General features: G+C 41.2%; 3 protein-coding genes across 5 annotated transcripts; 2 read left to right on the plus strand and 1 right to left on the minus strand.

Annotated features, from left to right (window-relative positions):
- Positions 3,324-7,269, minus strand: LOC109844858 (twinkle homolog protein, chloroplastic/mitochondrial-like). Of its 3 annotated transcripts, none has more exons than XM_020414018.1 (6): positions 7,091-7,269; positions 6,044-6,140; positions 5,825-5,959; positions 5,680-5,732; positions 5,114-5,133; positions 3,324-3,638 (listed from the first exon to the last, which is right to left on the minus strand). In XM_020414018.1, the coding sequence occupies exons 1-6, from the start codon at positions 7,102-7,104 to the stop codon at positions 3,610-3,612; spliced, it is 348 nt and encodes a 115-aa protein (XP_020269607.1). In that variant the 5' UTR covers positions 7,105-7,269; the 3' UTR covers positions 3,324-3,609. The 3 variants fall into 3 exon arrangements, with proteins under 3 accessions (XP_020269607.1, XP_020269606.1, XP_020269608.1); XM_020414017.1 differs by having other exon boundaries at positions 5,680-5,747; XM_020414019.1 differs by lacking the exon at positions 5,114-5,133 and having other exon boundaries at positions 3,324-3,926; positions 5,680-5,747.
- On the plus strand, positions 7,908-8,972 carry LOC109844662. Its single transcript, XM_020413775.1, has one exon. The coding sequence runs from the start codon at positions 7,908-7,910 to the stop codon at positions 8,970-8,972; it is 1,065 nt and encodes a 354-aa protein (XP_020269364.1).
- On the plus strand, positions 9,318-10,223 carry LOC109844663. The gene is made up of 2 exons (XM_020413776.1): positions 9,318-9,444; positions 9,589-10,223. The coding sequence occupies exons 1-2, from the start codon at positions 9,318-9,320 to the stop codon at positions 10,221-10,223; spliced, it is 762 nt and encodes a 253-aa protein (XP_020269365.1).

Consider the following 17,127-nt stretch of genomic DNA (forward strand, 5'->3'; position numbering starts at 1 on the left):
ATAGAACCGCCACAAAATATATTGGTTTTTCAGTAAACCACCACAAAAATTTTATTTATCGTAGAACCACCATGAAAATATGAATCTTTTACAAAACCCCACCAAGTGATAATTTACATCTTTATTTTGTTAAATAATAGTATAAAATGACATAAATGCCCATTATGACAAAATTTTAGAGAGGATGAGTGGGGGTATTTGGAGGGAATTAAAACTTTTTTGAGGGAGTTAACGAAATTTGAAAGGGAAATAAGGTATTTTGTTTTTTTTTTGTTGTCTTTTTTGTTTTTGGATAATGAGGCGGCCGGAAATCGAACCTAAGATAGCGGGAGTCATATTGGAACCTCCCAACCATCTGAGTTATCGACGGCGATCAGATATTTTGTTGGTTTGAGAAAATATAGTAATAGATTGGTGGGTCCCACGATGAGGGTATTTTAGGGACTTAGGATATTATTTAGTTTAACATGATATAGATGCAAAATTATAATTTGGTGGCACTTTGTTATATGGATGCATATTTTCATGGTGGTTCAATGAATTTTTATTTTGTGGTGGTTCTCTGAAAAACCACTATATTTTGTGGTGGTTCTATGAAAATAAAAAAAAATTGTGGTGGTTTTCTGAAAAGCACTATATCTTGTGGTGGTTTTGTATAAAAAACCCTAATTTCAGTCCTTTCTTTGCTGATTAAAATGTGACGTAAATTACTATTGTCTTAACCCTCTTTGGTGTAATTAACATTTTCCAACTTCGATCGGATCGTCCAAGGGAAGCAGACTCGGCACGAGCACCGAGCGAGGCGTCCTATCGCCACCGAGGAACCCACGTTAAACAAGGAGGGCCTTTCCCTCCGCTTCTGTTGTAAACATTTGATTTGTTAGTTTGTAATAAGCTTTCTTATAAATACAAACGAAACTCCTTTCTTCGGAAGAATCAAATATTCACCCTACAATGAAGAACTTTCCCAGAAGTCATGGTGAGCTCTATACGTCCACTTCCTATTATTGAATTAGTGGAGTCATCTGCTAAGCTTATGCTTCCTCCACGTGATTCCTGATAATTTGAAAACCAAGAGCGGTCATTACAGACGTGGATATTTGCTCCGGAATCCAAATACCAATCAGTGGAAGAAGTTAGAGAATTTACAAGATGAGATGAAGAGGCTAACCTGAAGGAGGTTGGATTCATTTCAATCATATTAACTTTGTTGGATCCATTTCCTTTAGGGGCAGGTTTGGCCGGTTCCTTCTTCCGAAAGAAACAGTTGTGAGCCATGTGGTTGGTTCTACCACAGACAAAGCAGAACTTCTCATCAGACTTATGGCTGGAAGAATTGGGATTTGGTTTGAAGGAGGATTTGTTGAAAGATTTGTTGAAAGATTGTTGATTTTTCTTGAATTTCTTCCCTTTGGGTTTGAAATTCTTAGATTTAGGCTTATCCTCTACCAAGTTTACTTTAGCTTTTGTTTCATTCTTGGTATTGGAATTTTGCCTATGTTGGTCTTCAATACGAATAGCCTTGAGGGCTTCAGTTAAGGTTAGATCTCCTTGCTTGTGTCGGAGATCTTCAGCAATTCTAGACCAGGAGGGAGGAAGTTTATCAATCAAACAGGAAACTTTATAATCGTCAGTAAAAGTGTTTCCTTTTGATTGGAGATGACGGAGGAAATCTAGGGATTCATGAATTTGTTCATTAATGGGCTTGTCATTAACCATTGTGAACTTATTGAATGAGGAGGAGGTGAAACGCAGAATTCCGGTATCATCATAGCCATATTCTGCTTCAAGAGCATTCCATAGTTCTTTTGCACTTTTGAACTCATAATATATGTCATAAAGGTTGTCTGCAAGTGCACTAAGAATCCTATGACAACAATGATAGTTGATTTCTTCTGGTTTCATAGAGCTAGAAAAGGAGCTAGCACCAGAACCAGAAGTGGAAGGAGCAGGTTGAGCAGGATCAGGAGTCAAAGGTTGAGAACCACTAGTAGATGACTCAGAAGTGTCAATAGCAGATAAAAGACCTAAGGTAGTAAGCCAGTATTTCATCTGATTAGCCCACCGTTTATAGTTAACACCGGTGAACTTCTCAGGTTTGACACTTTTTGAATGATCAGGAATTGCCATAAGTCCAATTTAAGTTTACTAGTCTAGGTAGATGTAATCTGATATAAAAAAGGATTTTGTCAATATTACTAGACCAGAAACTTAATTAAACCTGCTCTTAACCAAAAACTCTAAAAGTGAAAAGATTAAAGTTTTACTCGGGTAGTTTGGCCAGGTAAGGATAGTACTAGAGGTTGATCAATGATCGATTAAGTACCTCGTTTCTTGCAGAGCGCTTTACGCAACCCTTAAACCTTTCCTTAGACACCAACTAATCCAAGAAAACTTGAACCGGTTCACTTAAAGATTTTTTGTTTATGACAGATACTGAATTTGAGCACAGAAGCAGCAGAGAAATAATAATTTTTTTTCTTTAAACTAATTTAGATGCAACAAATTAAAACAATTAACTAATACAACAAATATATAAAATTCGGGTGACCAGTAATCCCGATGAACAGTAATTTTTTTTTAATTTTTTTTTAATTAACTTAACAGCAAGAATTATTTATTAATCTTCTAGATTGCTGTCAAAACAATAATAATATAAAACAAATTAAAGAGTTAGAAAATTCAGGCCTGATTGGGAGCAGTCGTGATATCACTGCCCTAGAAGATTAAGGACCCGCCTATCGCCCTGGCGCAGTTTGTCCTCTCTCCCCTAGCGGTAAAAACCCCCGGAATCGGCCGGCCTCTGCACTCGGGCGTGAGACACAGAGCTTATGCTCAGACGAAAACAGTTGCCCAGAAAATAGAATATGTAAATATGTAGCTGAAATCTTTTCTTGGAGGTATAAGAGTAGAGAAGAGAAGAGAGTGTAGATATTTTCCTCTTCGTTGGAGTGATTCTGAATGAGCTCCAAGCCTCCTTTTATAGGTGATGAAAGGTGTAACCCCCGCTGAATCCAAGGGACCGTTACGCACGGTTAATGCTTCCGTTACCCGCATGCAGCCGTTACAAAATGTGTAAAACGTGCAAAAATGAAGGCTTGAGAAGCACAAGTGTGCGGCTGCGGCGTGGCGTGCGGGCGTGGCGTGGCGCGGCGTGCGTGCGCGCGCGTGTATGGTAGAACCGCAAAGCCCACAAAACCCAAAACACTATTCAAAGCCCAATAAGGAGAGAACCATTATATACCCTTTACTATTCATCTCATTTTCCGATGCGGGACTATTCACAAAGTCAAAATTACCTTTTCATGAATAAGCTTCCAACATACACAGCACTAACAATGGAACTCATGTAAAATTGAGTAACAAAAAAGAATCTCGAAAAAAATAATATTAACATTTGATTCATACCGATGAGCATACAAATGGTTGGTGGCACCGACCACTACACACTCAAACTGGATGTAAAACTGCTGCAATCTTAAGTACACAGCAAGCTCTGAAGATACATCGTTAAAGATCCTGTTCTTTTTGTATTGCACTGTATACCGTTAGGTGGCTCTCTCACGAACATATCCGACATGGACTTTTTTTTTAAGTATTGTGCTAAATCTACTTACTTCGGGCATCATCATCTAAATGTTGGAATCATGACATACAACGCAGCGGAAAAAGCATATCATGACTATTAATCAAAATTAATTAAATATTAGAAGAATACCTGAAACGCTTTCCGAATTTCTACAATAATCTGTCACGAGATCAATCCAAAATAGCTTCCTCAAGAGAAAAAGCCTCCAATTGAAATCCACCCGTCACCGTAGAGGAGCAATACTGAGAGATAGGTTCTCAAAAATCTATTTCTTCATATTATCTTCATAAGATTTTGAATCTCTTCTCTTAACCCTTCATAAGGCTACATATGAACCCTATTTATAGGATTACACTAGTCTTAGAGATTTTAACTTTAAACAATTCATAATTATCTAGAACTCTATCCATAACAATTAAGGATAGAATAGATTTGTTCAAAAACTTTATCCATAACAATTAAGGATAGAAATAGATTTATTCAAAAACTTTATCCATAACAATTAAGGATAGAAATAGAATTGTATTGCATGTATACCTCTTCTAATGACATTAGTGAGACCAATTGGGTCCCATATCAAGAACCAATTATTAATCAAATTAATAATTTTAATTTAACAATCAAATCCCTATCCGACCAATTGTTCATAAAAGCTCTTCCATAATATGGGATTAATTATTAATAAATAATATCTTACATTCAATCCCTTCCAGTATCATTTATTTTAGGCAACTCTTTTAAGCAGGACAACTCACCTATTTGCTCATGCCTAAATTTGCAATTCCCATGAACATAAATAAAAATTATTTTGAAACATCAAAATATTTTATTTTTTATAAGAAAATAAATTTTGTAAAAATATTTTCAAAGCTACCTGCCGGCAGGAATTTAATAGCTTCATGGGAATGCATAATAAATTAACTCATCATAATGAGCATACTGGATCCTATCTAGACATCCATCATTTTCCTAAATGAAATTTAGCAACCCAATGTTTCAGGTTGTGTAGCGCTTGCTAAACAAGCTTAACCATCGCATCAAAGCATACTAAATTATCAAATCGAAAATGATAATATCATCAAGTCAAAGGGACCATGTAACAATTTGAACTCTCTATCTCTTAGGTGACTCATCCTAGAGAATTCAAATACGGTCTAGTGCTACACACATCATAATGCGTGCTTATGACATACACCCGGAGAATCTCCATTCTCGATGGTTGAGACCCACCACCATATCTCATATATCGGTGTCATGCATAATAACCTGTTATAACAAAGTTATCCTTTACTAGTTATAGGTTAAGCACAAATTTAAGAAATTTCTAAGTTAGATCATATCTCCAAACAAGTGACCATCACAATGCATGATCTAACAAAAATAACTTCTAAGGATATATATAACAATTATATAAATAATAACCAAATTATGTGCAACAATTAAATTTATTAACATTACAATATTATTACATAATTTGTATTGGATGTTCAAGGGCAAATTATTATTACTATTCCAGCACTAAATCCATAAACTTTCCGGTAATCCTGCACAAAACCATGATTGTTGAGTTTGTAGTAGCCTCTGGTGTTATTGTGGAAAAAAGCACTAGATTAAGATAAATGTCCAGGGAGCAAAATGTGTACTGTGCTATGGGTGCCGTAGAAACTCCAAGAAAATAGAAAATGCAAAACTTTTTTTTTGTTTGTCCAGGGAACTACAGTCAAGATGTGTCAATGGTCAATGCCTGCGAAAGATGAATGCAAAAAGTTTCTGGAACAAATTTAGTCATCTTCACTTGTCATCTCTCCATTTCGTCCGGAGAACTGATACCTAGTCTCTTGTCAATTACGTAGGGCTAAAAGTTTATCACTGATGAACAATAATCAGTAGATTAAGCAACCAGCAAGTTAAGCAAGAGAAAATAAAACACTTCTACGCGGTTCTCTGACCTAATTCATAGGTGAGACCAATTTGAGGACACATACACAGAAATGTCACTGCTCTATAGAAGACAGGAAGTATTATGTAAATTAGTTTTGCATATCAAGACTAGATAAAGAAACAATAAAACAAGGGACAAGAAAACTCACCGGTCATATGATAAGAAAGCGTCTCCAATATTCCCTATTACCTTATTTCGTACCTTGCGCACACAAACCTACAAGTAGATAATTATTAGTGAGCATAAGGTAATGCAAACTTGCAAAGCTCCCTATGCTGCAAACTGAGGCGAACCTGAACGCGGTCAAGAGGCCCGGCTTTTTCATCCCGGTTCCGATGAATGACAATACCATTATCACATTTATTGATAAAATGTGCACTTCCACTAATATCATACAGATTTGGTGCACCACCTCCCCATTGTTGAAGCTTTGGAAAAAAAAAATTAGGTAGAAGAGTATAAATCACACGCATGTTCTAACATTTGGAACTACCAGCAATTAAATGGATTACCTGTCTGGGATGCGCAACGAACCATACATGACATGAATGATGTTCAGCAAAACGTTTGATCTTGGTTAGCATCTGACTCACATACTCAGTCTCTGTCCTGTAGGATAGAAGGCAAGCATATCAGAACAATAGTTTTGTGCTTAATTATGAGCAAGCTTGCCGCAATTTTAACTCATTGAACCATACTACCATCCAAAAGAAGTGCATCTCTCTAGGAAATCTAAAGAAGATAAAAGACTAATGCCGTCAAAATATTGCATTTCTACACTCTTTTCTTTTTTTCCTCGCAGTTTCCTTGTATTTCATTTTTGTTGATTCTAATTCCTTTAGATTCTAAAACTTCTTCATGCCGCTCCTAATCTCACCAATTAATACTAAATCACTAGTAACTGACACTGACCATGGATATCATCATAAATAATCTCAGTGAAATCATTCATAACAGATGCGAAGATCTATGGACTACATGCCGATCCTTGTGTTAACTTATAGTAATATGTAACTTCGCATTGTTGACTAATTTATAAAATGCAGAAGTAGAAGTCTCACTGATTTGGAGGCCGCTGGTGATCCAGTATAAAAAAATTAAAAAAAAAAATAAAACCATTCAGAACAATAGTGGTAAAACTTGCATAACATCCAAGAAGAAAATTGATTTAAACATGACCTCGAGGTTAGCATCATCTTGTTGCTTCTTCTCCATTATCATCAAGAACAATGTTTAAGCTTTTCTCACCAAACATGTTCCACATACAGCACAGGAACTCCACAAAAAGATTTGAAAAAAAAGGAAACAAAACTGTTTTATACCCTCCGGAGATGCATTGAACTCCGAGATAAAGATGTACAAACAAGGAGTTTCCATAAGTTTTGGAAGGCTGGTGCATAAGTAGGGGCATCACTAACTAGCTAGAAGGCTGGTGCGCTAGTAGGGGTACGACTAACTAGCATTGTTGGATCATTCATAAAAATAAGGGACTAGAATGCACCCACTGTTATTCCTCATCAAAAGAAGGCAGTTAACAACTCAATCTAAGACATCCTTACATTGTACAAGTCATTCAAAGCTCTCCAACCAGTGGAAACACCACGCTCATACCCATTTCTGCAATAGTAATAATCATCGATGTCATGGAAGAAACTGCTGAAGTTAAAGAGGCCTCGTATGGGATACAACTCAGCATTCTCAATAACTTCCCCCAGCGCACCTGCTCCTTTATACATAAGCACCTGAGATGAAAAACAAGAAAGGATAGTTGGATTAACACAGTAAGTCAAGCAAATCTCATAATTACTGGAGCAACGTGCTTTTAAAACTAAGACCATCAGCAGCAGGAGAGCAAATGAGGAAATATTTTGTACAGCAGGGAAGCAAATGGAAAGCAACCGGAGAGAGAAAGTTTTGGAGAGCAAAAATTGCCCATGGGCAAATCTAAATGTGTGGGTCCCACCAGTGTACTAGAAATCAAAAAAAAAAATTAAAAGCACAGCACGGTCTCACCAGTGTACTAGAAATCAAAAAAAAAGTAAAAGAAAAGCACGGTCCACCAGTGTACTAAAATAAATATTATTTAATTTAATATTTTGGCCCATAATTGACTGAAATTGATATTTAATTTTTATATCAATATTTTTCATTTTTCGAGCTCTATAAATAGAGCCTAAGTTTGTGTCATTTGGACAACAAAAAAAATTCGAGTTTTTTACACCCTATTTTCATTATTTTTTAGAAACTTCATCCTTCTTCATAGATCCTTCACAAAATTTTAATTTTTCCATGAACTACAATTTTCCCAACCAACCCCAGAATTCGAATATGCAACCTCAAAATCCAAATATGCAACGCCCGGAAAGTACTCAGAATATGGGGCTGCACCCCAATTTTCCAATGTCGTATATGATGCCACAAAATTTTGGCATGCAATACCCATACAACCATCCTTATATGCCTTATGGCTATCCACCAGTCACTGGAAATAGCTATGTTCCAGGCCACATGAATGATCCAAGCACAGATCCGACTATTGATCCAAACACACCCCGTTTCAGTAGCGGATCGACTGATATTCCAGAATTTTCCACCCAGATTTCGTTGGAAACTGCTGGAGGGGATACTCCCCATAGTTTTCTACCACCAACTCAACAATCAGCCAAGAGAACAAGTTACGATACTTGGAGCACCGAGGAGAACAAAATCTTACTAACGGCTTATTTTCATGTTAGCAATGACAGTGAATTGGGGATAAATCAAAAGGGCGATACTTTCTGGGGTAAAATTACAGACTATGTGAACGAGCGCACACAAAGTGGGAAACAGAGGACTTCAGGGCGGTGTTCTGCTCATTTTCGACATTTGAATAAAAAGATAAGCAGCTTTGTTGGTTGTTATCGTGCTGCATGCAAGGAGAGGCGAAGCGGTTGGTCCGATGAGAATTACATATCCAAGGCTGTAGAGTTGTACCAAGAGAATGAAAATGCGAGGTTTACGTTGTTGGATGAGTGGAAGCTAGTTCGTCATCAACCAAAATATATGACAGGAGCAAATGAATCTGGCAGTAGTGGATCTAAAAGAAAAAGTAGTGGTGAGGACGTTGAATCTCCTTTCCCCTCACTTGTACGTCCAGAGGGGAGGGATGCATCGAAGAAGAAATCTAAAGCTTCCTCAAGTAAAGCATCCACTTCTAGAAAAGCAAAATTCTCCATTGAAGAGGAGTTGTCGAAATTAACCTCTAAGAATGACAACATTGAACAGAACATGGCTAATACTGTTTCCGCCATGCTGGAGTTTGCTGCAGGTCAGAAGGAAGTTGCACGTATTGAGAAGATGAAAATGTGGATGATCTTGAAGAACAAAGAAGATCGGGATGATGAAGATGAATATGCATATAGGATGTTGAAGAAGGAGTTGTTTGAAGAAAAATTTGCATAATCTGTGTTGCACTATTGTTTCAATTATTGTAATGTGTGTTTCATGCTTCTGAAATTGAACGTGACTATTCCACCCACTAACTTCTGACATTGAATGTGACTTGTCCATCCACTATACTACAAAAATTGAACGTGACTATTCCACCCACTAACTTCTGACATTGAATGTGACTTGTCCATCCACTACCCACTAACTTCCGACATCAACATGTGAATTTACATTATTGGATACCCAATCTTTACATTCAATATTGTTAAATAAAATGATTGAATCCGGAGGTCATTCATTATAAATAGGAAACCACACATCATATGAAAACCACTCATTATCAACACTTATCCACCAATGGATCTACCCCTAAATGACTTCAATTTCGAAGAGTACTTTCGACAACAGTTCGAGATGCAAAAAGCCATACTCGAAAGGCAGAAAAAACTTCTTGAAGAGTTGCAAAGTAGAAACGAGCAACCGCGTAAGAGAAACTCCATATATAGGAATCATGAAGCTGCTCATCAGAGGCTCATGGCAGACTACTTTGATGAGTCCTGCACATACACTGATATGTAGTTCCGACGAAGGTATCGAATGAAAAGGCCTTTGTTTCTATGAATTGTAGACTCTTTGTCAAACTACGACAACTACTTCACACAAAGGCGCAATAATGCAGGAAAGCTTGGTTTGACGCCTATCCAGAAGTGTACAGCTGCCATACGCATGCTCGCATATGGAGTTGCAGCAGATGCTTGTGATGAGTACGTCAAGATAGGGGAAACAACTGCACTTGAGTGTACTAGAAATTTTTGTGACGGAGTAATTGCCTTGTTTGAAGATGAATACTTGAGACGACCAAATGTGGAAGACTTGCAGAGGTTACTCAAAGTTGGTCAGGAGCGTGGTTTCCCTGGTATGATTGGAAGTATCGATTGCATGCATTGGCAGTGGAAGAATTATCCTAAGGCTTGGCAAGGGCAATTTACTAGTGGACACAAGGGCACCACTACTGTTATCCTTGAAGCAGTTGCGTCATATGATTTGTGGATATGGCATGCTTTCTTTGGTTTACCTGGTACGTTAAATGACATAAATGTACTAGATAGGTCACCGGTATTTACCCGATATTGTGTTCGGGTTGTGAAGCTCCGCGGGCAACTCCTTCCGACTCTCCTCACTAGCTCCATCTCACGGCTGAATACATACGTGAATGGCCGGGACAATACAATCTTGCATATGTCTGGTTGGAAATTTGAGTAAAAGAAATAATGAAAAAAAATTAGACTTGTATTCCTTCTCAAAATCAATTACAATTTTGTTCCGATTACAAAAGAGAGGAGAATGAATTCGCATTCTCCCCTCTGTTTAATTTTGGGTCTCTTTCACGGGTGGCGACATGGAGATGCCGTCCTCGACATGCATCGCGTCGGTTGGCTTCTCGTTGGACGATCCGAACGTCTGATTCACGTGGGAACGATGTCATGCGTCTCACCGCACTTTGACGGCCCGTTGGAGAACTTGCGCCGGCAAGTTTTGAAATAACTCTTTGACGAGTATGATAACTCCTGACGAGTTTTAGAACAGAAACTTGCCAGAGCAAGTTAATTGCAACTGCTCATCGAGTTGATAACTCTGAACGAGTTTTAGAAGAACTAGCCCCATTGAGCAAGTTTTGAACTCTGATCGACGTTGATAACTCTGAACGATTTGGAACTCTTGAAAAAGAGCGATTTGAACCGAAAGTTCCGGTTAATAAGCCAAGAAGAAGCCTCCCTGTTGCACCTGGTCTCCAAAACTCCTTGGGTGCCCTGCCCAGGAACGCAGCAAGATGCTACGATCAAGGATCCCCCAAAAAAGTCAGGCTCTCCCCCTCCAAAAAAAAAGAGGATCCGAACCAGTTGAGTTTTGACGTATTTATAGGGCGCTTAAGGGTATAACGCCCCCTTAAATCGATCTCCTTAATGAGGGTTTAATGGGGTTAACTCTCCCACACTAAATCCTCTCCATGATAGGGGTAGTTGATCCCTTTAAAATCTATGGGGGAGAAAACGGTTCTAAACCCGTTTCAAATCAGTGCTTGAACGAGTTAAACGCTGCAAAACAGCGTCTGCGCTCGAACTGGCGTTTCTGACCTGAAACGCGCACAGTTGAGGGTTGAAAAAACGCACAGCTGGGGGCTAGAAAACGCACAGCTGGTGAAACGCACAGCTGAGGTGAAAACGCACAGCTTAGCGCTGAAAACGCCACAGCCTGGCCGTAATACGCAACAGTTGGCATGTTTCAGCCTAAAAACGCCCCCCAGTGAGCCCTCATAAACGCACAGTTGAGCATAAACGCCCCCACAGTTGACCGCTAAACGCACAGTTTGCCTCGTTTCACGTCGCCTTAAAATACGCACAGTTAGCCATTAAACGCCCACAGTATGGCAGCCCGTACAACGCCACAGTTGCCTGTAGAACGCCACAGTGAGCCCCATAAACGCCCCAACAGATTGGCCTGTAAACGCACAGTTGGCCTGTTTCAGGCTAAAACGCACAGCTTGAGCGCCATACAACGCCACAGTGGCCTGTAAAACGCACACGTTGGCCTGTTTAAAGCGCTGAAAACGCCACAGTTGTGCTGTTTTTAGAAGATTAAACTCTGCGTTATCTAGATTGAAAACGCAGAGTTGAGCCTGTTTAAAGGCTGAAGAACGCCACAGTGTCTGTTTTAGCGATGTAAACTCATGCGTTTTGATGTTGAAAACCGCAGAGTTGCAGCATCGTGCGCTTTGACTCTGCTAATGCCAGACGCGAACTCCTTAGGCCCGCGGCCTTGCGGGCTTCAGCTGCTAAAGTCATGTTCTGATGTTGAAGTCCGAGTCTTGCCAGCACGGACCCCTCAGAACATCAATTTGCTGCGAAGAACAGGTCATAATTTCAAACCTAAGTCCGAATTAGACGAAATTATATATGAAAATCGCAGCTATCTACGCACCGAGACGGCGGCCATCAAGAATTCGCTTCTCCGTTGGTAGCCAAATTCCTTATGGTTGAGAGCATATCGCCCATGTTTAATTATGAAGACGACCTCAATTTGTAGTCTCTGTTGCTAGAGCTTTGACACAGATCTCCTCTTGATAATCTCGTCGTGGTTCCTTGAAAATATGAGAGTCGTCATTGTAACTCCCGATGTTGATTGTGAATGCTGTTGAATGGGGCCCTTCATTCAGTTGTTGTGAAGAGTCGTCAGATGTAAACCTTCCTACGGTGAAAGTCCTCAAAATTGTAGCCTTCTGGAAGGTCGTCAAGATTATATTTTAAAAAAACTTTTTTCCATCATCGGTGTTTGATGAGGCCGAATTAACTATCTATATGTGATTTTTAGACAGCCTCCCGCCCATACAGAACCCCCTCCAAAGTTTCGAAAGTTCGCGGTTGACTGCCGGACGAATTTTCGGAAATACTTTGGATCTCTAACTCTGATCTTGGAGCCTGTTGATTCCCTTGTCACAAAGCGATTGTTCTCTGCCACTCGCTTCGAAAGCAAGCTGTGAACGGATTTTCCATGCGAGGACCTGTTGTTGAAGATATGTGCCATAATCCTGCTCTGGAGATGTGGGGCGTGGACCCTACATTTTTGAACTTGAGTCCGGGTTCACCGGTCTTGCATGCTGAACTTTGGAACACAGGTGTGACCCTCGGCGCCGGTTTGTTGTTTGTGCCAGCTCGGCGGCTCGGTCACACATTACCTTGGAGCTTAAAGACATGGAAGGTGGCTCACGTGCCATTTTTTGACTAAGTCTTTGAGACTTTCTTCTTTGGCGGCATCTGTCTTTCAAGTCCTCGACACTCCATCATCCCTCATGCTAAGCCTGACTGGGGCCTGCAAATGTGCGTAGGATTTTGGCCAAACCCTCAAGCCCATCAACGATTGATACAGCCCTTTACGGATTACCGTTGAGTCGGGGCTAGCATGTGAATTACGTAGGTCCGTTCCAGCATGTAACGTTGTGCTAAGGAGAAATGAACTCTCGTTAGTCTTGATGCTATGATTTGAATACAAGACTTTGTCAGTTTGACGGGAACAAGATCTAACCGGCCAACGCGTGTTTAGGCGTAGACTTATCTCCTTATCTAGGATGCGGAGATTAAAGTCCCCCAGCGTGTTGAGGCATGGATTTGATGGTCCTTTCACGCCTAACCACAGACTAACCCGAACGCCGTGTTACGGCGTAGACCCTTATCTCAATATTTAGGGATCAAATAAGTCCCCCATGCGTCGGAGGCATGGATTTTGATGTCCTTCACGCGTAAAAGACTCTAACCGGCAACCCGCTGTGTTAGACATTAACTTATCGCCTACTTAGGATTCAGGATAAAATTCCCCATGCGGTGTAGGACGCAATGGATCTTTTGGCCGTTATTTGAAATAACGACCTCTACGATATTGAATACGTAGGCTTGCTATTATTGCGGGAATAGCCGCTACCCGGCGGCGGCAGCATGTGCTTAGATACAGACTTATCTCTAATTAGGATCGAGATAAAGCTGCCCCCAGGCGTGAAGGATGGATTTCATGCTGTCATTCTCTTCGCGTTAGGCTTGAAACAGCCGAGAAGAATTCAACAAGTTCATTGGGGGCGGTTACGATTTAGAGTGTTATTGAACGGATGAACATATTTTTACGGACCTATCGCTCTATTGCAAAAGAGAGTCGATAAGTTGATTTGGTCGCTCAGGAGTGTTGGTGTTAACTTGACGCAGTTTGTGGACTATCGCCCTCCATTGAAGACAGAGTCGATATGCGGATTTTGCAGACGCGTTGTACGTTGTAACGTGATAGAAGATATTGCCTATGGAAAGCAAATTTTTGAAAACTTTATCGCCTCAATGCGAGACGAGTCCGATAAGTTGATTTGGTCCCGTCAGAGGTATGTAGGCTGTTAACTTGACGAGTTGTGGACCTATCGCCTCTATTGAAGAGAGTCGCATAAGTGGATTTTGTCAGAGGTGTAGCTGTTAACGTGGCAAGAAGATATTGCTATGCGAAAAGGCAATTTTTGAGAACTTATCGCTCTATTGGAAAGAGTCCGATAAGTTGATTTTGGTCCGTCAGAGCGTGTGGTGTAACTTGACGAGTTTGTGGACCTATCGCTCTTTGAGAGAGCTCGATAAGTGGATTTTCTCAGAGGTTGTAGTGGCTTTAACGTGCACAAGAAAGATATTGCTTGGAAGCAATTTTTGAGAAACTTATCGCTCTATTGGAAGAGTCGATAAAGTTGATTTTGTCAGAGGTCTAGTGTTAACGCCATGACAGGATTTGTGTTGCAAGTGGAAGCAACTTTGAGGGACTATCATCCTAGTTGACGAGCTGATGATAAGTGCGTTTTGTCAGAGTGTATTGCTTAACGTGACAAGAATTTGTGTTGCGCATCGCCGAGCCAACTTTGAGGGGACTTATCAATCCTATTTGACGAGGCATTGATAAGTGGGTTTTGTCAGAGCATGTAGTGTTAAGTCGACAGGCATTTGCTGTTGCAATTGGAGCAACTTTGCCGGACTTATCATCTATGTGCACGAGGATGATAAGTTGGCGTTTTGTCATGTAGTGTAACGCTGACAGGATTGGTGCTTGGCAATTTGGAGCAACTTTGCGCGGACTATCATTCCTATCTGACGAGGGATGATAAGCTGGTTTTGTCAGAGGTGTATTGTTAACATCGACAAGAAATTGGGAGGGATGCAAACTGCAATGCATACTTCTGTGGCGACTGATGCATCGTCAAAGTGTCTAATGTTAACTCGACGATGTGAAAATTTCGTTAACTCGTAATCCAGTCGGATTCCAAGTAACCAACCCCCAGTCTTTGATGAAGCACTTAGCAGGGGAAATAAAAAAAGAGGTAGACAAGCGCACATCACCTTATGTTACGGGCACTATCCATGAAGTCGGAAAATAGAATTCACCAATCACCAGCGTAGGCCATTATCTGATCGAGTTTGACTATCAGAGTAACTGTTAACATGATAGTTGTTGGACCCGCCATCCTACTGAAGAGGATTAGCTTCCATGGCAACGTAGTATCTTCCCCTTCTGACTGATGGAGATTGGACTGTCGATTGCTCTGGGCTGAGAGGTTGGGCCCTGTGGTACCCGATTGCTCAGGTTGATCCTGCCTACTTGTTCTTCAGCTTGCCCTGCAATGATTTTTGTGAGCCTGCCTCGCCTGGAGAGATTAGTTGTTCTCCAAGAACGCATTCTGCAACTCCTAATTCGCGCTGGAGGTCGGTTTTGCAAGTTGCTTCGACAGGTCTCTACTTAAGGTTAGATTGTGTCATACCTACAACACCGGAGCAGCCATGGATGCGGAATCTTTTGACATAGGCTTTGACGGACTCCTCTTCTTCTGCTTATAGCCAAGAGCCTATGGAGGGGAGACTTCGCTGTAATCCTCTTCAAAGAATGCTCTGACAGATCAAGAAGTCTCTCTAGATCCGCCCACTTTTGGATACAGCCCGCAGGCAGTTTCCTGAAACCATTCAAAGGAGCAATTCCCTTAGAGGGCTGCCAGATGAACAATCGAGCAGTATGGCATCGTTCGATATTATATTTCCAGTCTGTGACTTGTGATAATTGACTACAATCATGTTGGTCAGGTGATTCCCGTTGCGTCAAAAGTTGTTGTTAGCGTCCGGCGACCTCGCAACTTTGGAGCATAAGGGCTGCATACCCATTCGGCAAGGATAGGGTCTGACTAAACTCCCTCAATCTTGGAAGCTCGCTTCGTTAGCCAATTTGGCTTTAAGGCAGGCTTCCAATTGCTTCCATTCCCTGGCCCAGACTGAAGATTCTGCTCGCTCAGTCTCTCTTCCTTCATCAGAGGAGATTCCAGCGCTGTGGGCTTCTTGGATCAGAAGCCGCGATCATCAACCACTTTTCCCTTCCCTTTGCTTCAAAGACACGCCGTCGATTTCCCCGGTCTGGTGATGAGACCTTTCCTCCGGAAGATTCTTGCCTAAGCGGCGAATCTGCTTCTCTTGAATTGCCCTGATGTCCTGCACAAAACGACTTTGATCAGGTCAAAGAGAGCCCCAAAGTAAAAGCTCCTCCATGTCATTCATACTTGATCTGGCTCCTCTCTAATGCTGTGATCCCTTGCTCGTTAATATACCGAGCATCCGGTCATCTAATACCCCTCAGTTCAAAATGCGAAATCTCTTTGAACTATTATCTATACATATATCCAACCCGAATGACTGAAAAGCGTCTGCGCATGTTCTTGCTGGAAAAAGAGCCGAACGCTCCTCATGGATGCCCACGAAAGAGCTTGATGATTGCGACTCGCAATAGGCCTGGAGAGGCCAAAGCTCAAACCGCAGCGGACCGTCGAACCTGGTCAGCTGTTCGTCATCGAGCACATTATGCGTCTCGCACTCCTGGCCTAAATTCTGATAGAGCTTGAGATTAGCAGGAATGCTCCTGTTCATCGACGGCAGTACGTTGCGCCCCGGCTAGATTCCCCCTGCACCCAAGAACTCGTTAGTGATTTCTCGTCGCATTGGAGAATGATCTCGCTCTCTGACCCGTCGGCACTAAGGGTTCATGACTGCCCTCTACCAATCTCAGATCCGTAGAAGCCCCCTGAACCGCGATCTTCCCAGTAATTTATGTAACACAACATCCAATAATACTCCAAAGTCTTCTTAAACTTCTAGTGGGACAGAGGGACGGTCATTAACCGTTGAGCAAAACGACATTTCTCCTCGGCTTGAACATCGACAGCAATTCCCGCAATGTCCAGAGACTTGGATGAACCTCTCACAGAGCTGAGGGTCTAAGGATGGACCCCCTGTCCATTAAAAGATAGACTGTCCCTGGTGAACAGATCTTGCGGAGTCCACGGTTGATCTTTCTTGAACACGACAATCTCCATCCGTGTTCTGAAGAAGAAAACACGAGGGTCGTGGTCCTGTCTGACTTCTCACTAACCGCCTAGACCCGAGAGTCCTGCGTTTTGTTGAATGAAACGACCCTTTGCCGGTTTGCGTTTTTGTTGGTTAACGCGCAGTTTGTAAGTCTGCGTTTGGATCTTCGGAACGCACTCGCGAGAGTTGCGTTTGGGTTCTAAACTCGCCACTCCTTTGATAGTTTGCCATTCCGGACACCAAATCCAACGCAGTTT

The sequence above is a fragment of the Asparagus officinalis genome, chromosome 6, assembly GCF_001876935.1.
Source record: "Asparagus officinalis chromosome 6, Aspof.V1, whole genome shotgun sequence".
Classification (NCBI taxonomy): Eukaryota; Viridiplantae; Streptophyta; class Magnoliopsida; order Asparagales; family Asparagaceae; genus Asparagus; species Asparagus officinalis.

Bases quoted from the DNA above. Each gene is read 5' to 3' on its own strand.
- LOC109844662 (XM_020413775.1), top strand. From the start codon at position 7,908: ATGGGGCTGCACCCCAATTTTCCAATGTCGTATATGATGCCACAAAAT.
- LOC109844663 (XM_020413776.1), top strand. From the start codon at position 9,318: ATGGATCTACCCCTAAATGACTTCAATTTCGAAGAGTACTTTCGACAA. The intron at 9,445-9,588 runs GTAAGAGAAACT...TATGAATTGTAG, and splicing joins AAGTAGAAACGAGCAACCGC to ACTCTTTGTCAAACTACGAC.
- LOC109844858 (XM_020414017.1), bottom strand. The intron at 5,960-6,043 runs GTAATCCATTTA...TTTTTTCCAAAG, and splicing joins TCGTTGCGCATCCCAGACAG to CTTCAACAATGGGGAGGTGG. The intron at 3,639-5,113 runs ATTTAGTGCTGG...CATGATTCCAAC, and splicing joins GATTACCGGAAAGTTTATGG to ATTTAGATGATGATGCCCGA.